Genomic DNA, 21,678 nt, shown 5'->3' with positions numbered 1-21,678 from the left:
TTTCCCATTGTTTATATATATTTTTGAGACTGCAGTAAAAAAGCATTACACTAGAAAACCAACATTTTATGAAAAGAAGACAATGGTTTCTATTACTTTGACTACCCTTCAACTGCATAGAAAATAAACATATTGTGCATATTAGTGAAAAGTCAAAATGTACCATGAAAATTTACAGCAGGGTTTTAGATGAACTGTTAATTATGGTGGTACTGATTCTATTTAAGAAAATCAAAAGATGTGAAAACATGCCACTAAACTCTCATGTGTAGCCACTGTCAGTGCCTACATTTCAGTACAGGTATGAATGCGTTATGTATATGAACTATATATTATAGGTGTCCCAAAATATATGTTTTCCATCTTTTCCCTTGTGGAAATGTACTTATTCTTCTGATGGATCTCACATTAGGAAATTCTTCCGATATCTGCAGTGCCAGTACATTGTTCCCCATAGATAATTCTTTCCCGCTTTCAGAGCTTGTTTAATTCTTTGTTAAGGGGGAAATCCTGACCCTGGTGAATCAGCAGAAGCTAATCTATGTCAAGTTGTATTCATGTCAGTCCAGTTGCTTAGATTTCAGCAGGCAGTGAAATATTTTCTGAATGAGTGCCATGAAAAAATGTACTGCAGTAGCTCTGTTTTGTGATGTGATATCTAAGCAGTAAAAAATTGCTGTGACCTTTTCCTGCTGCCTGCAAAACTGTGTCTAATTGAAGTTTTCTTTATTTGGCTAGAGACACTGTGTTCCAGTCATGTGAAGATGACTATTCATTTTATACAGGGTATTAAACAGAACAGGAAAGTCACTTGGTTGCTGGGTTGGTGACTGTTTGACTTTTTTTAATTAACCCAAGTGGATAGATAAAGCAGCTTAAGGATCAAATGGTGTTATCAAATTCAAAGCAAAATGAAACTAGACCTTACCATTTCTGTGGCATTTCTTCTTTGCAGGAGCTCAGCACAATAAAATTCAAGTCACTGCTTTATAATGAAATTTTGGCTCATTTTTCTATAGAAATGTATTTTTGTATTTGCTGAAGTCGCAGCTTATTTTTTTTTAATTTCGCACCTTGTAGTAAATCTGCTTGTGTTCAGCTGTTGTATTTTTTATGATGAGAATTCCTCACAGTTTTTGTCATCTGTAAAGTTTTGTTACCTTACTCTTCCAAATCACTTAAGGTAATCATATACAATAAACAAACAAATAAATAAATAAATAAAACCCCACTCCTGTATGCACCAATAATTATTTTATACACCACTATGTATAAATTCATTCTCTCCAGATGTTTATAGGATTTGCATATTAAGCATCTCTTCTCAGTCTTGAACCTGTGACTCACTGCAGTCAGATATATTAATAAGAGTTTCTTCATTGTGACAAGTCTAAACTCCTGAATCTGACCTCTGAAAATACGCAGAGGTCATTCTCAGTGTGTTTAATGTCACATCTTTAGACTGCTTTCCTTTCAATCTGGACCAGTTCTTGATTTAACATCATCTCCTTCTATCACTGCATGTGTAATGAGGAAAAAAAAACAACAATCATAATATTACTCTCTGCTAGTCATGTACTTCCAGATCAAGCTTTCCAAGGTTGCATAAGAAAATCCTAGTCAGCTTGCTCTTTGTATACCTTAACCATTAATGTGGAGATGAGTTTCAAATATAAAAATCTATTTCTGAAATTCATGCAGATACAGCCACATTTTCTGGTTCTCTCCAGCAAGAGTCTCTGATTTCTTTATAACTTGTGTGCCTTCAATATTTTTTCCTCTTCTATTTTGTGAAGTATCTGTCAGCTCCTGGCATTTACTTCATGTTCCTTTCTGAAAAGTGAGTGAAAGAATTTATTACTTTCTTTTGGCAGTGTATCAACACTTGTCACCTATACAGCCCGATTTCTGCTTCACTGATTCCTTATTGATTATATATTTGAACACTTCCTTCTTTTTCTTTCATTTTTTCTTCTCAGTAGTGTGTCCTCTCCTGATCTTTATTTTTTCCACCATTTCTCTATAAAATTTACCAGTGTATCTGTGCTCTGATACGTTTGAAATGCTTTCAGACCCCAAAGAGCAACCAGATCAAATGCATTAAAATGTAAAATATAATAAAAGAGATGCTGCAAAATCAAAACTAATATTGAAATATAATGCAATTATATTCTATCTGAACATTTTGCAGTTTGGTGACGCTACCTTTATTAAATGCAGATTGCTAATAGTGTGTTAAGTGTTCAGAAGATATGTTTTGTAAATACCAAGCATTATGACTATTGTGAAATCTATACCAAGGGCACGTTCTGTGGCACCAAGCCTGTACATAGGGCTTATTATCCTGAGCTCTTCCACAAGAAAATGCTCCCTTGTAAGAAACTCCTGAGGTCCCCATTAGTGAAATGACTGGAGGAAGACTTACAGGAAGGAAAATAGTCATTTACTGTATTCTGCTGGTAATGTCTACTACTGGTGTGAAAATGCCCACAGTGAGAATACAACTACAGTGGGTGTCTCAGCTAGGTTGCTTTTCTTTGTGTTGGAAGGGAGTAAAGGGAAGTCACATACCAACTGTCATAGGCTAACATGATATTCAGGGTCATCTCTAGGTTCTAACGTGGTTGCTCAGGAATCTTTCCAATTGAATCTCAAAAACCTCCAAGGATGGGGCTTGCACGGCGTCTCTGGGAAACATGTTCCACTGCTCAAGTGTCTGCATGGGGAAAATACTTTTCATTATAACTTGTTTAACCTTCTTATGTTTCAACATATGCCTTTTGTCTCTCATTCCATTACCACGTGTCACTCTGAAAAGTTTAGCTCTGTCTTGATGACCTTTCTGTTAGCACCGGGGGGCTGCTGTTGGTTGTCTCCAGAGTCATCACTTCTCTAATCTGAACAAGCCCAGTTCATCCAGCTTCTCCTCACTGGGCAAGTGCTCCAAACCCAACCGTCCCAGCAGCAGTCCCCTGAAACACAGAATTCTAGAATCATTTTAGTTGGAAGAGATCCTCAAGATCATTGAATCCAACCATAACTTAAATCTAGGACTAAACCATGTCCCTTAGAGCCTCATCTGCACTTCTTTTAAACATGTCCAGGGATGGTGACTCCACCACTGCCCTGGGCAGCCTGTTCCAATGCCTGACAACCCTTTCTGGGAAGAAATTTTCCTAATATCTAATCTGAACCTCCCCTGGCACAACTTGAGGCCATTTTCTCTTGTCCTATCACTTGTTACTTGGGAGAAGAGACCAACACCCTCCATGCTACAACCTCCTTTCAGGTAGTTGCAGACAGTAATAAGGTCTCCCCTCAGCCTCCTGTTCTCCAGGGTGATCATCCTCAGATCCCTCAAGCACTCCCCATCACACCTGTGCTCCAGACCCCTCACCAGCTCCGTTCCCTTCTCTGAACTCACTCTAGCACCTCAAGGTCCTTCCTGTAGTGAGGGGACCAAAACTGAGCACAGGATTCGAGGTTTGGCCTCACCAGTGCCCAGCACAGGGACTGCTGGCTCATGTTCAGCCACTGTTGCTCAACACCCCCAGGTTATTCTCCTCCAGGCACTTTCCAGCCACTCTTCCCTGAGCGTGTAGCACTGCCTGGGGTTGTTGTGACCCAAGTGCCGGACCCGGCACTTGGCCTTGTTGAAGCTCATACAACTGGCCTCAGCCCAACGATCCAGCTGGTCTGGATCCCTCCAAAGAGCCTGTCTACCACTTGCTCCACTTTGTTATCTTTCCTATGGTAGGGGACCAAATTGACCACAGTATCTAACTGCAGTTGGGGAACAATCTTTCCCTGGATCTCCTTTTTCTGCTTGTGCTTGTAAAGCCCGGGATGCTGTTGGTCTCTTTGCTTCCAGGACACACAACTGGCTCATACTGAGTTTGTTTTCCACTGGGAGCCCCAAGAGTTTTTCCGCAGATCTGCTGCCAGGCTGTGAGTGCCCAGCCTGTGCTTTCGAAGGGGTTTACTCTGTGCCAGGAGCACGACTTATTGTTTCTCCCTGTTGAATATCCTAATGCTTCTGTTGGCCCCTTCCTCCAACCTATCCAGGACGGCAGACCTTGTACGTAGGGACTTGCCCCCACAGTGATGCGTCATCTGCAAACTGGAGGAGAGTGTGCTTCTCACTTCTTCCAGTTCTTGGATAAGGATGATCAGGAAGAACTGAAAAATGCTGTAAGAGTTATTACCTCTAGATAATAATTACTTTCTTTTATCTGATTTGATCGTATCACTTTGGAAGAATTTATCTACAGAATGGATAAAGGAGAAATCAGTATAAAGCTGTGTGGTTTGACTATAAACAACACTCATAGCTAGAAACAAGGTATTCTTCAGGAAAAACTTTAAAAACATTTGGCTTTGAAAGAAAATTTGAGCTAATATTTATATCTTATAAGCATTAGCTTTTAAAAAATTTGTCTTCTGTGCAAAATACTCTTGCATGTTTGGACCATATCCATTAGCTTATTGCTTCTTGGCCCATCTAGTCAGAGAAATCAGATTTTTCTTGAGGTATTTATACTTGTAGGAAAAGCGACGTTACTCACATACCAACAGATTTAATTTGACTCTGTTTTCCTGCTGAAAACAGAAGGAAGAAACAGAAGTAACCTTCCTTTTCAGAAATATAGGTTTGCTTCCTACCCAATTCCATGCTGAAAAAAATCATGTTATTGTTAGGTGATTTCATAGGGCTGCAGTGGGTTTGTGATTCCACAGTTGTTCCTTACTGGATCCCCTACCAGTACCTATTTCTTTCCAGATTGTACATGGATGTAGGATCCTGTTTGTGTTAAAATAATCAGAGCATATAATTTAAGATGTATCTAGGTTAGTATTTAGTTCTGATCAGAATTCCTCTTTTAAAGTTATTTTGACTGACTTGTGGGATGATCTTTTAGAAAACTATATATAATATATTATTTTTTTTTAATGAAACTGCAACAGAAAACATGGTCCAGAAGCAAAATATGTATAGCATGGTTGTCATCTCATCCAGACCCTCTGTTGCTGTGAATTGCTCCAAGTGCACACGATCTTCACTCAGGCCGCTGCATCCACAGATGCAACATTACGCTGCTACACCAGTTGATGGAGTACAGGTGTTACCCAGTTAGATGTAAAGGAAGAAAACAGTGTGAACAGGTAGTACCTGATCTGTAGGTTGTACTGGATGAGTAGCACAAAGGAAACACTAGAATATAGAGTACTGAGACAGACTGAACTAGGACTGAACTATCACAGAGGGTTTGGTGGCTGCATCTTTTCTGATACAGTGTTGGGTTCTGAGCCAGATTTAAACCATATTTGACTCTGGCCTTGTGAGGCTTCATCTAGCATTCAAACATAGATTTCCTGGGATTGGTCTTTAGGTGATACCCTAGCAATAAGCTTCCCAATTTATTCCTGATGATAATGTCATCTGGTTGTTCCCTCACAGTTGTATCTTTCTCATGCCACTTTATTAATCCTAAATACTTTTTTTTTTTTTTTTAACAAAATCATGTAAACTGTGATTGGAAAATGATGGTCCAATATAGTACAGTGCCACTTGCCCTGTGTATGCATTACACTGCTCAAAGCCTTAAGCCCATGACTGAGTTTCAGTTCGTGAAGCACAAACTCTTGCATTTCCCTGTAAAGAGCTGTTCTGGTTTAGGACACTTAATCCATAACTATTCATAGTCTAAGCAAACTAATTTCAGAAGGATTAACAGACTGTGTCATCCAAAGATAGCCGCTTTCTTTCAACTCAGAGTCCAGCACTTGTACAACTAACTCAGGAATCCTCAGGATTATAAATTGTTACTTAATGCAAACAGTTTTAGATCCTTAGGACAAATTACTGGTCTTCAACTCAGAAAAACCTTTCACTTTTCACAGCTTTTTAAATCATAGTGAGTTGTAAAGAATGCCAGCAGCATTCCAGATTTACTGCTGGCAACTCACAGGTGTTTACCGGCAAATGTTCACTCGGGATTCACTCAGAAAAATCCGCTTTCTGAATGAAAAGTAGAATATTGCACAAAAGCAAATATGACCACTGGCAAGGGAAAGGTCAACAGTTTTTCACTGACTGAATCAAATCTCTCTTACCCTAAATCAATAAAGGAAAAAAATGAATTATCTTTTTTTTTTTTTTTTCCTAAAAAGAAAAAGAAGATTAAATAAAACAGACTTCTTCCTCCAGGGCTCTTATTCTGTTATCAGCTTGTGCTGTTGTGAATGAAGTTATTCTTTAGAGCACTTATACAGTCATTTTGGGAATTTTAAGCTTTTCACTCTAGCTACTTCCCAGTGGTTTTTTTTTCCAGTATGAATCTAGGAAAAAATCCAAGAAAGATAATTCTTGCTTAGGTTTATACTTCATTGCTTTGATTATGCTATTTAGGAAAAAAATTACCCCAGTGTTTTTATATCTCTTTGGCAGCATTTCTTACTTAATTTCCCCCTCACTCAAATTGCTTCTTTGATTGGACTTGTATCTTTAATTTTTTCTCTATTGCTGTATTATTTCTTCCTCTTATTCTTTTCCTGTAATATCAGTATGTTATCGTATCACGTACTTTCTATTTAAAGAAACAGCTTTCTTAATTTTTTCTTTATTACTTCAGGTGCTGTTTGTATTTCTGAATTTTCTGTATGTGGAGCTTTTCCCATTAGAAAATCCCCACTTGCTCCATGCCTGTTTTCCTTCTGACTCCTCTCCTTTGACACCTGTCACAGCATTTTGTGACTCAAACACCTAACTCTTCTAACTAAGCTGACCACTCAGATAAATCTGGTTTTTAGCATTTGCTTTAGGGGTTATTTCCCCCTTAATTCAATGCTCCTTAAGTCAGCTTCTTAGAGCCAGAAAGTTTGCATGCAGTACCTGTTCTACCCACTCAGCTCTGGTGTCAGCCCTTCTCCACGAAAGTTTCAGAATCTCAGAGGTCTGTGTGCTGTTTACACTTGGATTTATTATTTTGCGTGCGTGTCTCATTCTTCAGCTCCTTTGGTACCATGTGTTGACTGTGCCATAACTACTGAAAATACCAGATTTAGTATTCAAATTTCTTTAAATTAGGCATCTTTTATGGTAACAAGAAAAAACTCATCGAACAGTCTCTCTTGGAGATTCTGAGAGATTCCTCTCTCACCATAAATCTTACCATAAAAACAACTGTAACACCATATTTCCTAATAATCACCATCTCTGGCATGATGTTTTGAAGAACAATATCCAAAGATTTCCTTGTGAAAATAATTACAGACTACAGACATCTTGCAATAATATCTATAGAGATGAATAATATAATTATTCAGTGTATTCGGGTTTTCATTTTTGTATATCAAAATACATACAGATGTCTTCATTTGTAATCATTGTTTTATGATCAAAAAAGAAGAAAATATATTCATATATGCACATAGCAGTATTAATGGAAATTCCAGGTCCAAAGCAAGGACAACCTTCTGAAGGAACCTGGGAAATGCATAGTGTATTTTGCATACAGTAATTCTAAATTGATGTTGGTAATGACTAAGGAAGCGGGTTTTATATCATTCTCAAAGAGCTCCTATTTAAAAGGCACCCCATGGCACCACTGTGCGGCGATTAGAGACGACGCATTCCAGGACACAGACAGAAATTCACGCAGAGGCAGAGATCTTGTTCAGAAAGGAGCGCAGGGCCTGGCCAAGCCGAGAGCTGACCCAGGCCTAGACTGCCTTCTTTATTCACCATTGACAATTTATAAGATTTACAGGTAGAGGCCTCGACTAAGATGTTTACAAAAAGGTGCTTTCCCACTAATTATTATTAAAAACACACTAAACTCATGTGATGTTTGTCTCACTTGTTTTTCCACTCATTCACAGACCAGGCCCAAGGACATTCACACATCCCATGCACTTGGAGGTGGTTATCCAGCCCGAGATACCATTCTCACGAGTCTGGGCTATAACTTTTTACAATTATGAGAAACGTACCTCAACGTAATCTGTCCAAGGCCCTTTATATGTTATTATGTTAGTATTATGTCTTTGACCGTCCAAATGGTCATGTTAGTATTGATCTTCCTTTATCATCCAGATGGCTGGAACCGCACATCTTGCTTTCCCACATTTTACTTTCCAACACCACTGAGATCTTAGTCTTAATGAATGAACCAATGTGGGTTTATATTTATTTATTTTCTCTTGATGTACATTAAGTCTGTCTTTATTTCTTTGTTTACTGAGAACTGAGTAGTCCACGACAAAATTAAAAAGCAGCAAACTTTCTTTCCAGGAGTGTTCTCTCTAGAGATGAGAAACCTCTAATTTTATGTATATTTGGAATGAGATTGAATAGCAATTTCGGTGTATGTTGCTGGAATACTTTTTCTAGCAGAACTTTGTTTACTTTAAAGGTTTCTTTCTTCTCCTCAAATTTTATTCCAGTGTCTTTTCTCTGAAGTTCTCCTTTGTAACTTTGTAACTCATGCATTCGAGTTCTACCAAGCTCCAGCTCTACATATTTCATCTTTCAGAGATGAGGAAAAAAGTCATTGTACATAAACTTTGCAATGATCTCCAGGATCTCAAAATGTCTAAAGATAAACATAATGCACAACTGCTCAGACATTAATTCTTAGTTTAGAATCACTTGGTCTTTAATTCTTAACTTTAAGATTTGGACAACTTGTACAGAGCGTTGGTAAAATACCTGTCCTGTAAAGTTATTGTTGGAGAGATAAGAAGTAGAATCTGTAATGTCAAATATAAATTTTATATGTATTATACTGTATTTTCCATTTCTAAAATGGCTGTTTATCCTCTAACTGCACAACTGTGACATCCAAGTGTGTTGTAATGGAAGTACAACAGTCCCAACCACAATTTTTATCAGTTAGGTTTCCAGGAAGAAAACTTTGAAAAAATATTACAACCAATAATTTTGTGTCTTGATTGTTTTACACACTCCTAAAATGACCGAAAGTCAAAATCCAGACAGTACAATGATATTGCATTTTGTGTCTTTTTTGGCTAAGAACATTTATTTACAGCAGCAGTATAGTGGGAAGCTGTTGTGTGAGAGTTTCTTTACTTCAAAAAGCTTGTGGTTAGGATGAAACACAACAAGATAGGTACGTTGTACAGACAGCATGGGAAGGAGAAAAGGTAAAGGACAACTGTGCTGTAATATTTCCAAAAGTGTGAATCTTCAGTATTTGACAGTTTTGAAATATGTAAACAAGAAAGGCATAATTTCAGTCACTTCTTCCTATCAACCTAGTAATTTAAAAGACATTTCTTCATTAAAAGTGCATTTATATGTTACTGCTGTTTGTAACAAAGAAAAACAGATAAATTTATGGAAGATAGGGATCAGATTTTTATTTAAATAGAAGACCTGTCAAAATACAGCATTGAGTGTCATCAACTCTCTTCTGAGTGTTAGGTTGTATCATTTCTCTTCATGTCAAATTGTCACAACATGCCTGTCATTGCATCTTTCAATTAACCTTAGAACCAAGTCTGAGAATTATACAAGGAACAAAGTTTAAATAGAATCCTTCCATTTAGCAATACTGCCCCATAGCAATCATTCTCTCTTGGTGCCGATAAAGTGGTCTGGGTATGAAGAGTCCTCCGGTGATTCATAATAGCTGGATTTCTTCCCAGTTACCAAACCTAGCTTACTTATGACAGTAGCTTACTGTCATAACCAGGTCTCTGATGATATACTGATACTAAATTACCTGGAAAGTGTGTATTTTTTTCTATGAATTACAGCTGTACTATTTTATACTATACTTGAGGAGCTACTTTTTCTTCCATTTTGCATAAGCTTTACAATGAATCCTTGCAATAACTGTAGAAGTTGGAGGATGGCATGTTACATCAAAAAAAAATGTTTCATATACAACACTCACCTTGAAATGCTGGTCACTGGAACAGGCTCCCCAGGGAAGTGGTCACAGTACCAAGCCTGACATGGTTCAAGGTGTGTCTGGGCAACAGTCATATTGTTAATTTTAGGTAAATATATGAGGAGCAGAGAGTTGGACTCGATGATCCTTTTGGGTCCCAACTCAAGATATTCTAGGATTCTAACATTTCTATCGACTTACACCACATATCTGAAACCTGCATCTACCTCTATCTTTCTTCCATCCTATAATTTTTCTGTTCAGGATGTATGCTTTTGGGGGCTGGGTCCCTTCACTATTCTGTTTATAGGAGGAAAATCTATTATTGACATTTTATGGATATTGGGGATTTTTACTTGAATAAATTTTATACGTCTCTACAATAAACTACCGAAACTTTTCTTTTCACTTTCTCTTTCTGTGAGTAAAGCATAAATAGGCAAGGTTTATTGCCACAATTTCCTTCCCTATATAATCTCTAGTCCCGTCCTTATATCCTTGCTCTTGTTTAGTCTTTTTCTTTTCTGATAAAGCACAGAACTAGTACTATATTCTCTTACTTTTTCAATGTCTCTTTCCTGTGCTACCGGAAAACCAAAACTTTCACAATGAAACTCCCTTTTCCCCATCCAGAACTGCCCTTTTTCATTTCCTGTACCTCATAGGCATCCCCTTATTCTGTACACCACTCTCTACCTCTTATTATTTCAATGGTAAATGGCATATCAGAGATGGAAAGATTGGGAGGTGTTAATCATTTCTGAGGTCCCAGCCATGCATGCTAGATGTGAATTTGGACAGTTCATATTGATGGGTCAAATAACGTAGGTAGTTTCCGTAAATGATGTGGTGTTAAGCTAGTAAATCATTATTTAATATAGATTTATGTTAATGATGCTACTGGTAGCAGAATATCACAAGGGACTTTTCTACTGAAATGACCAATTGACACCTCAACCCAGTATGATTCTGTGATTATCAATATTGCTATGTCAGTCTTTGAATGTGCAGGTACTAGGAAAACCATATTTTCTACCTGGCTGCAATACTGCATCTGTAATCCTCAGTGCTCTTTGTGATAACTGCAAGGCTGTGTCATTTTCTGTGTCTATTTCTGCATCCCAACTCACCTGTCTGATTTCTCCCTTAAGGTAAATAATTACAGTTTAGAAGAAGTTACCCATGAAGAGGCAGTAGCAATACTGAAGAACACATCAGATGTCGTGTATCTGAAAGTTGGAAAGCCCACCACCATTTACATGACTGATCCTTATGGCCCACCAGATATTACTCATTGTAAGTGATTTTTGCAACTCATTTTGTAGGAGCTATCAGTTTGTCAGATGACTGTTTTTTCCTAGCTTGTCTAAAGTAGCACATTAAATTTTAAGAAACAGCTTGGAAGGCTGCAAAAATGAAATGTTTACTGCCAGTTAAGCATTCTATACTCGTGAAGTATTGTAAATAATATAACTCTGCTAAAGTATTTTCTCAACAAAGGTAAGAATGTAGTTCATGTACTGCTCTGCTGATTCCAATTAGCCCTTGTCCAGGTGATCAGACTGGACTGTAACTCTTGTGATAACTGCTAATATATTTTGAAATATGCTTAGATTTGCAGACTGGAGTCCTCTCTCCACAGAAAAAAATGGAACAAGCAGCAAACCATCTTGTAGAAACCTAATGAAAAGCTTGAGAGAAATATATGTGATATTTGAATATTTACCTGGAATGTAAAAATCACTGCTTTACTTACACAAATGTACCTATCTTCTGTATATATCCAATTCCTAAATGATTGTTCCACTTTGCTTTATTCTGTCTGTCCATTAATTTTATATATGTTTAGCCTCTATTTTTTCACTGAGGACCAAGGCCATATTTGTCCTTGCATTCAACGTATACTCTGTTGTAGGAAAATCTGTTGAAACAATGTAGTAAAGCTCAGTGCAGGATCTCATAGGATGGGTAGATATTTAATTTTAAAACAAACTGATTTCAATCAGGCTGTCATATCTACACACTCAAAATCATCTAGGCTCATGTCCAGCATTCATGTACAAAGACGAGCATCCAGGTGCGTCACCAGGACTCCCTGAGATGATCAAGTACAAGAGTGGGTGACTGTGGAGTCCTTATCATGCACATATACCTTCTTCTGAACTTGACAACCTCCTAGCTGATGTGCTTTTTGCACCCTTAAGGAGATGACAGCAATTAGGATCTTCTGTCTCTCCCATCTGTCCTACATACGCATGTTTTCAGGATTTACTCCTCTTTCGACTCCTTGTCTGAGTGTCCTAGGCTCCAATCTAGCCTTTATCTCCTACCATCATCTCTTAATGGCTTAAGTCTTTGTTTCAGTTTGGGTTTAGGTGCTGTCCTGATAAGTTACATGTAGTTATGTATTGATGACCTATTGATGAATCTAGGTGCAGGTTTAATTTTTGACAAGAGCGTCAACAACTGAGCCATACGCATCTTGATCTCCTGCCAATAATCCTAAGGGCATGTAAGGCCAACCAAAGGCTGGGAAGGGCAGATTTTCCCAGTAAATGCTGGAGACATAAATTTTTCTGCACTTTTGCATAGTGTTGCTACTGTGGATCGATGAAGTTGAGGGAAAAAGATAAATATCTATAATCCTCCTTATTCAAATTGTTCCATAAAAATAGAAGGGAAGATTTTGTAACATGCACATCAGGTGGTATACTCAGCCTCGCTGAGGATACCTATTTACTCAGCAAATGTTACAACAGATGGCAATCATGTTGTTCAGTAGCATTCTGGTCTGAATCTTAGCAAAGCCCAAGAAGTAAAAATGCTAAATGTCCCTATCCAGTCTCCTACTTCATAATACTTCCCAACATAATAATTTGAGAGTTCTAAAACAGTGTGTTTTATTATGTCAGGTTATAGATCAGCAGCATATGAGAAGACAGAAGTTATTCCAGAGGGACAGTAAAGGTTGAAAAGATTTGCAGAAGCTCATCCCAGGCTGTTGGTGCATACGGATTCATTTATCCTCAGGGAACCTTTCATTATACCTACACCTTCAGAGTATTCCAGAACGACTAACAGCATTTCCCTGTAGAGATATTTTGCCTTGGAACATTCTGTGTCTCCACATCTGAAAGAAAGACTGAAACTAGTACTAAAAAGTTTAGCTTTCTTCTTCTTATGAGAAAATTAATCACAGCTCATTGCAGAAGCATGTATCATTGTTTTTCCTGTCTATCATTTCATTTTCTAATGACATTAAGTAGAGATTTGAGTACAAGTATTATAAAATCTCTCCAGTCATAAATATCCCCAGTAACTTCAGAAAAGCAAAAAGCAAGCAAAGAACAAAACCCACAGACCCAATACAGAATCAGACAGTATAGTACTGCAATATTCATTACTAATCATTAATATGTAAGAGGTTTGTATCCACTTTCTATTTAAAATATACAGAGTTACTGTGATCTAAATACCATCTATGCTGGTACTGAAATTTCAATTATTTGGGAATTTTGACACCTTTAGTAGATCACAGCTTTAAATCTTCACTTTACATAATTCTTGCCACTCATAAAATTCCTGCTTTTATCCTGCATCAAGTTCTTACTATGTTACTCCTATTGCTTTATGTTGGAGCCAAAAAGAGGAGTGTGTTTTTATTCTCATTCTCTTCTATACACGTTTCTTTCTTCGAGTCAGTACTAATTGAAAAAACAGGTTTCCTGTCTCTTAAACTATTATTTCATATTCAGATCCCCTGTAAGGAAACAATCCCTGCAAATGAGCCAACATTAATTGTAGTAGTAGTAGTAGTAGTAGTAGTAGTAGTAGTAGTAGTAGTAGTAGTAGTGGTATGAACCTTTCAGGAAAACTCCAGCTGTTCATTCTTCCTTGTTAGATTTTAAGGTCTCTCAGGTAAGGACTGTCTGTTTTGATGTTATTTACAGCAATGAGGACATTCTTGGTAGTCAACTAAAAATCAGTGCTCTTGTGACATCTAATAAAATATGAAAGTATCTAACTAGAAATGCTTATTCTTACCATCAGCTTATTCTCCACCGATGGAAAATCATATACTCTCTTCTGGAAACAATGGCACTTTAGAGTACAAGGCATCCCTGGCCCCTATCTCACCGGGAAGATACTCACCCATTCCAAAGCACATGCTTGTGGAGGACGACTACACCAGGTCAGACACTTCTCTTTATTTGTTTATTTTCATGACAGTTGCAAAGGATGTAGGTAAAGCTCTTCAAATTGAATATGGCCTATAGTTCTTTTCACTTTTATTCAGGGGAAGATGAGTGGAAAGTGTTACAGGTATGAAGACAACTAAGAGAAACATCACACGTATGAATGCTGACATGAGGTCTGTGTTGTCTGGGTGCAACCCTGTACTAGTTCCTAAGCAACCCGGCTGGCACTACACAAAATGTTCTGCCTCTTAACATAGTGAGGAGCTCTCAGGATCAGTGACTCATCTGCCTCACTGCATGGATGGGTGGAGGGACTGCGTGTGCATTTGTACCTGTCTGTGACAGAACTCTCTGAAAGGTCCATCTTGTTTAGTTTAGTGAAAGCAAGGCTGAAATAGCCTGTAATTTCTCTGTGTACACACATTGAGAGATAAATGTCATGGAGAAAAAACACTATGGGAAAATTTAAAAAAAAAAAAAGTACAAACTGGATGAAAACATGGGAGGGAAACTGGGTAAAGTTTCTTAACCATTAGAGTAATCATGAAAGAGTTTTCTATGAGAGCACAGAGGTTAAAAGAAAACTGTTTATGCAATGGCACTTGGTGCCTTTATAAAATGGGTTCTTTGGTGTGATTATCAGCAACATTACCCTGGAAGTTGCTTCTAATCCTTTTGTTTGTTTGTTTGTTTCTTTTTAATAATCCCAAAGGAATTGTGACTACTATGTGGAAGTATGGTAGCAGAATTGTATCTATGTGGTTGCTTTCCAGGTAGAAAAGACACAGAGGAAAATGCTGAGAGGGTTCTTTTATGCCTTGTGTTAGAACCACACTGAATGTCACTGATGAGACAGTGTGTATTTATCTTTTTGTCTGAAGGCGCTGCCATTCACTTAGAAGATGATAGTTGTGAAGTTTGCAAAATGAGCTCTCATTATAATGTCTAGTGCCACAGAAAATGAGAAATTCACTTTTTTTCTGTTCTTCAGTATTCATAAATTAATTGTGTTTAAAGCTAGGAGGGGTCTGTTCTGATTATCTAACCTGACCTATTGAAAGGAATCTCATCCACTTACGTATTCATCAGCTTCATAACTTGCTCATTTGCATTTCATTTTTCTCGTTGCATATGATTACGATCTCAAGCTGCTTAACTTGGATCAGAGAGATTCAGAGTAACTAAATCATGATACAGCATTTAATCAGGACGTAAATTAATGGAAACCACACCTTAGTTCCCTGTCTTGGCTAAAAGAATTCCTCCTTTATTTTGATTGAGGATGCAGAGCTGACTTCATCCCTTGAACTTATAAGATGTTCATTTAGGATACATATTCTCCAAAGGATTCCAAGAAGTTACACATTTTAATTAATAGTTAAAACATTGATTTCATTAAATTGTTCATCAAGACTTTACCTGGGCCAGTACTGTGCTCACAATTTCTAAAATGCCTATATATAGGTAAAATGCCAATATGATATCTAGGTTACTATGATGTGGGGTTTGTGGATAAGCTTGTATTGCTGATATGTCTCCCTTTGTAATGAGATGTCAGCATCATTATTACTGAGAAAGAGTTGATAAAGTTTAAAAACAGAAAAAAAATGCAACCTTAAAAGTAGATAATAACTAAGGAGACTAAGAAGTCACAGAAAGTGAAGGAATTAATCCTAAAAAAAAGGAGAAAAGCTGCCCTGAAAATTAACAGGCCATTTAAACTGCTAGAAGACCTGTAAGGTAATGAAGAAGTATCCTTAGGCAGTCCTGTGTTTCTTTGTGTTCCATGTACGTGATTTAAACTTTCTAATTACTTATATATATATATATAGTCACAGAAGAGAAGGCAGTAACAGTCCCAGCCCATTGGCTTAGTACATATCCAGTAGAAACCATACCTGCTCAAAAACCATGCAGGATATATATTGAAATTAATTAGTGTGTCTTTTTTTGATATTTTTAGGAAGAAATATGTATTCCTATCCTTATACATTTAGTTTCTTTTTAAACAAGTTAATTTTGTTGGTTTCGCTCCTGACAATAAAACCAAATACTGACACAGTCCAGTTCTTGACTGAGGTATGCATACCAACCTTCATTTTGTGCTATTTCAGGAGAAAATAAATGCCCAGAGAAGCTGTGAATATTCTATGAAATACTCCTGTGTTCTTCCTGTCAGGATTCCAGCATTAGTGAGCTGTCTAATGAAGGGCTGAATCCTAAAGTTTTCTGTGACATAAGCACTTTCAACAGGAGAGACCGACTCCACAAACGTGACCTTCTGTGGAATGTGCGTGGCACAGGCAGAAGTAAAGGTCTCAAGTAATAGGAGCAGACTCTGGATGCAACAGAGCAAACCAAATTAAAATCTCATCGTTCTAAACAAGCCTTTACCTTGACCTATTGAAAAGGAGGAGGCTATTATGGACTTTATATTATATTAGTGATAATAATTTTATATGCTACACTGATACCCAGGGTACAAAAGCACAAAGGTAAAATAAATGTAGTTGTAAGAAAAATGCCACTTCTTGCCATTGCATTCCCTCACTGGACATATATCATTCAGCACTGTCTGAGAGACACCCAAACAAGAGCTGAAGTTTCTCCTCTGACCACAATGACTAAGAAGCTCTGACCTTCAAAACCAAACCATTTAACCCTTGAATAATGCTGCACCGATTTTCCTTTAAACGTCCAGGTAGCTAATTATTGCCTGTTGGTTGAAATGGGACTATTGAAAATGCCAGACTCAATTCTCACAGCTCTAAGATGAGAATAGTGATAGTACCGTCTGTGCAATGCCATGGGATTTGCTGATGAGTCTGCTTTTAAAATAAGAATATATTTAGAAAGTCTTTGCTGCTGATCAGTTTAGAAAGACTTTTGGGAAGCTGATTAGTATGTTGATAATTCTAGTGAACCCCATAGATCCCTCAATTACAACATTTATAATTAAATTTCCTGATACATTTTTTTATAATTAAGATGATGGCCAACTTCTCCAGTGGTATCCATTAAAACTACCTGGTTCTTGCTATAATAGGTTTTCCGGGCTAATTTATGTGGTGGTCACATAGGAAGTTTATTACCCTTGAAGTCATAATATGACAGCACTTCTAGCAGATTTTAATTTGTGCCAGGGAGAAATATTTGCAACAGTAACTTCACAGTAAGAGGATTTTGCAGTTTTGTAGTTCTTTGTGCATGTGATTTGAGTGACGCTGAGACAAGCTTTCTTTTAATTTACTTGCTGTAATGAATCTGTTGGTAAAAGTTTAAATGGTTGAACAGTCAACTTTGACCACTTTCTCTTGCCTTTTCTGTTTTGTTTTGGGTTTTTTTTTGCTCCAGTTCTAAATTGTTCTTTATTGGAAAAAAAAAAATTATATATATATATATATATACACACATATATTTTAGTCTGATATTAATTCTCCTTCTGAATAAAAATCAATACAACTTTTACTTAATAAAACTTTGTGGAAAAATAACTTAATCTATGCACAAAGGACAGAAAAGTAAATTGCCTTTAGTCACAAGTTTTAATGAAGCTACTTGTTGTCTTTAAATTAGTGAGCTTTTGTAAATTCTGTGTGTCATTGGTTCAAAATTCTGTTAGTAGTGGGCATAATTTACTTTTTGTTTCATTGGATTCATTTTGAATTCACTTGTGATTAAACCTTTGCCTTCTTTTTTATAAAGATTGGCACCTTCTAAAATTCAAATAGCACAGCTTCAGGTTAGTAGAATGTGGGTGCAAAAGTGGATAAAAGCTACATGGCAAGTAACTGTCAATACAATCATCATCATTCTGCAAGTAAGTCCTTATTCGTTTCAGTTTCTAGTAAGATTAAAGTGTTGTGCAGGCAATGCAGGAGATTCCTTGATTGCATTGGTGGCAATTTCCTGATGCTGCTAGAAGGGAGAAACAAGAATCATTCTCTGCTTGACTTGCTGCTTACAAAAAAGGAAGAACTAGTGGCAAACATGGTGCTAAATAACAGCTGGGATCAGAGTGACCACAAGCCAGTTTGGTTCATGATTCAAAGGAAGTCCGAAAAGTCAGTCAGCAAGTTATGACTGTAGATTTCAGAAGAGCAGACTTCAGCCTTTTTGGAGAATTGCTAAGCAAAAACTCTTGGGATGCTGCCACAGAAACAGAGGGCCCATGAAAGATGGATGATTTCTAAATAAAACTTATTGAGAACTCAGAAATGAACCCCCCTGTTGACCAGGGAGGAGGGGGATTCAGCAGAAGTTCTTCTTGACTAAGCAAAGAACTTTCTGATGGCTTAAAGTGCAAGATGCAGACAAGCATTGCTTGACTGCTCAATGACAAAATCAGAAAGTTGATTGATTTGAACTAAGACTTACAAGGGCCATAAAGGATAACAAAAAGTGATTCTGCAGGTGTGCTAGTTTCAAAAATGAAGGTAAAATTTGATTAAGGGATAAAAATGATGAATGGGGAAGACAATGTAATGACAGACAATATAAGAAAAGCTGACTTACTCAACATCATCTTTGCCAGCCATTTACGGGACCAGAAGGTAAATGGAACAGTCAGCATAGATTTATCAAAAGCAAATCATGTTCTTGTCCAGCCTGGTTGTCTTTCCTGGTGAAATGACTTGCCGCGTGGTTGAGGGGAGAGCAGTGACTGCCTTGTACCGACCAGTGCCACAGCACAGGTGGTACCTCAAGCACGAATGCCTCTTTGGTGGGTGAAAACACAGCTGACTCCAAAGAAATAGCCGACCCACGCCAGAACTCCCACAGATGCGCATCTGGGGTTTGCTGTGGGGAACGTTGTGATTCCTCCTCTCCATGAGTTGCCCTGGGGAGTGGCTTCAAAGGTATTTCTCACACCTCTTCTGTGGGCAAGAGAAGCTGTAACACAGGGAGCACCCTTGAAACCTCCTCTAGCCTCTCATCCTAACACGAGGAAGTATTGGATAAACACGTACAACTAATCAGTAGCTGGAAAGAAGATGTGATTTATAAAGGTTTGGAAACCTTTTGGATTATATGCTGTCACCTTCTCCCATCATAGCTATGCTCATTTGCGTGCAGTGACAGACTTTGATAAGGCTTTTGACAGTCTCCAACAAGAATCTTGTTTGAAAGGTTAGGAAGAGTGGACTAAAATAAGCGTCTGGGTTGGGAACTGACTGAACCAGTAGACTCAAAGGGTAATGATCATCACTTGACATCTGTCAGGTGGTCAATGACGAGCAGGATAACTCAGGATACCTTGGGCGCCAGTGAATAACTTCATCAATGACCTAGATCATGACACAGAGTGCACCCTCAGCAAATTTGCAGAGGATAACAAATTGAGGGGGAGTGGTTAACATGACAAATGGCAGAGTAGTGTTTCAGAGGGATCTAGATATACATGAGGACTGGGCCAGAAGAAACCTCACAAAGTTTAGTAAGAAGAAGTGTGCACCTCAGCTGGAGCTGTTGTACAGGCCGTGAGTCAAACATCTGAATTGCAGCTTCATTGAAAATTACCTGGACATCACAGCGGATGCCAGGCTGAACATGGACCCAGGAGTGCCCTCTCATTGCCAGTCAGGTAATCAGCATACTGGGATATATTAGGGGAAGCACGGCCAGCAGAAAAAGATGAGTTAATTTCCTGAAGACTTTGACCAGTTTCTATTCATTGACTTCAAGATGGATGTGAAAAAACAGGAGGTGGTACAACAGATTCTCAGAGTCCTAAATCACATGGAGATTGAAGGGATGTTGAGGGAACAGGAGCTTGTCTAATTTTGTGAAGAAGAGATTAAGGAGCAATCTAAGAGCACCTTCTAAGTACTCAGTAGCAAAGATCATGAAACCAAACTCAGTAGAGAAGGTTCAGTGGGTGCAGACATTGGCTAAGGATGTTCTGATTTCAATTTGAGAAGAAAAAAAAGAGACTGAGTGGGCAGAGTAGTGCTGGAGCAGGTTGCTTAGAAGTGTTGTGAAATATCTGCCCCCATATTTCCAGCAACATTGAAATTACAGTCTAAAAATCCCATAGGTTTTAGTTGTTCATTCCTTCTGTCTTTAATGAACAACGCAGACAAAAGATCAATAAAAATAAAGAACTACCATCTTGAGTTTTTAATTCTTTTTTAACTTCAGAAAATGGTTACATCAAACTTCTGTTCTTTAGCTGATAAAAAATTCACTTTCACATTTAGCTCTGGCTAGATATTAAAGATTCATAGATGAAAAAGCTGTCTGAGTTATCTGTTTTGCCGTGAAAAGCATGTTTGATTTTTTTATACATGCATCTTTGAAAAATAACATTTTCTGGTTGAGGAGGAGGTGATGGGGATTGGAAGACAGAAAAAAAGAACCATTAAGTTGAATTCTCAGAGGAATTTTTCCTTGTATTGAAAGTAGCATTCCTGAATTGTTTCTTGTCTACTTACATAAACTTGCTAGCTGAATTGAGGATATTTTATGGAAACACCTTTAAATTGGTATTGATACACAGATTTGACTTTTCAGTATTAAAACATTACAACTAATGTTATGGTTTATGTGTTATAGAACTATCAAAAACTGTTTTCTGACAAAGGTTTTGTGAAATGTAATGAGTCATGAAAGCTGTTCCTTTGTCCATTGACAAAATACTCTGCATGTTTTAAAAGTGTTTGTTTGCTGAAAAGAGTTTGCTGTATTTCCTGTTAGTTTTTTTTGGGGAACAGAAGTGAAACTCATGTTTCCCAGGTGGAGAAGATCAAGTACTGTAGGTAGAACTTTCAGACAGCAAATTTTGTACCATGTTTTTGATCAGATGTTACTATATGAGTGAGGAGTAAAAGATACATAGAAGTACACTGATACAGTTATATGAATATAACAGGTAATTATGAGGTCTCAACAATCATATCACCAGGCCTAATCCAAACTCAGCATGTTAACTATGTCTTAAAGACAATAAAGTACATATAGTTATATAGGGTGGCTGATAATACCTTTAATTTATTCTTCTTATTAAATCACTTGTAACTTTGGCAGACTAATTGTTCAAGTTATATTTCCATGCTCAGTTTTTGCCTGGGGCTGGATTTGTTCACCCAACGATAGAAAAGGTTGCATATTTGTTTTGCTTTGAATTTTAGTGTAAATTATATTTATTATTTTAAAAATAAATTCATTTAACCACTATTATCATTAAATTAAATTGCATTTATTTTTAGCCATAGCAGCTTGGCCATTTAAGGGATGGAGAAAGAACTACATGGCTTAGTTCATGTTTTATTCTATGTTTAAAATTGTGGTGATATTGTATTTTAAATGGTGGAATATTCTATACATAGTTTCAGAGTGTTGAAATATGAAAGCTGATGAGGCTGAATCCACATAGTATTTCTACTGCATTTGTGAAAATCTTTCTAAATGCCAACATATGTAAGTCTGTGGAAAAACTGCAATTCATTTATCCTCCAAACTGTGTTTAATATTTTTTTGCAGTAGAACACTTTGAGATTCCATACTCACACTACGGTGTATCAAAGCTTCTCACAATTTTGTAATACTGACTACATTATTTT

The 21,678-nt window shown here is 37.4% G+C and overlaps 1 protein-coding gene across 6 annotated transcripts in view; it reads left to right on the top strand.

The window, feature by feature from the left end:
• DLG2 (discs large MAGUK scaffold protein 2) overlaps positions 1 to 21,678 on the top strand; it is an 895,217-nt gene that overhangs the window by 592,535 nt on the left and 281,004 nt on the right. For all 6 annotated transcript variants that reach the window (XM_082046221.1, XM_082046225.1, XM_082046223.1 and 3 more), the window contains 2 exons: positions 11,069 to 11,213; positions 13,968 to 14,109. In XM_082046221.1, the coding sequence (XP_081902347.1) occupies positions 11,069 to 11,213; positions 13,968 to 14,109 (287 nt within the window). The remainder of the gene's footprint in view (positions 1 to 11,068; positions 11,214 to 13,967; positions 14,110 to 21,678) is intronic.

The sequence above is a fragment of the Streptopelia decaocto genome, assembly GCF_964273445.1.
Source record: "Streptopelia decaocto genome assembly, chromosome: 1".
Lineage (NCBI taxonomy): Eukaryota > Metazoa > Chordata > Aves > Columbiformes > Columbidae > Streptopelia > Streptopelia decaocto.
This window is presented reverse-complemented; position numbering and strand designations above follow the sequence as displayed.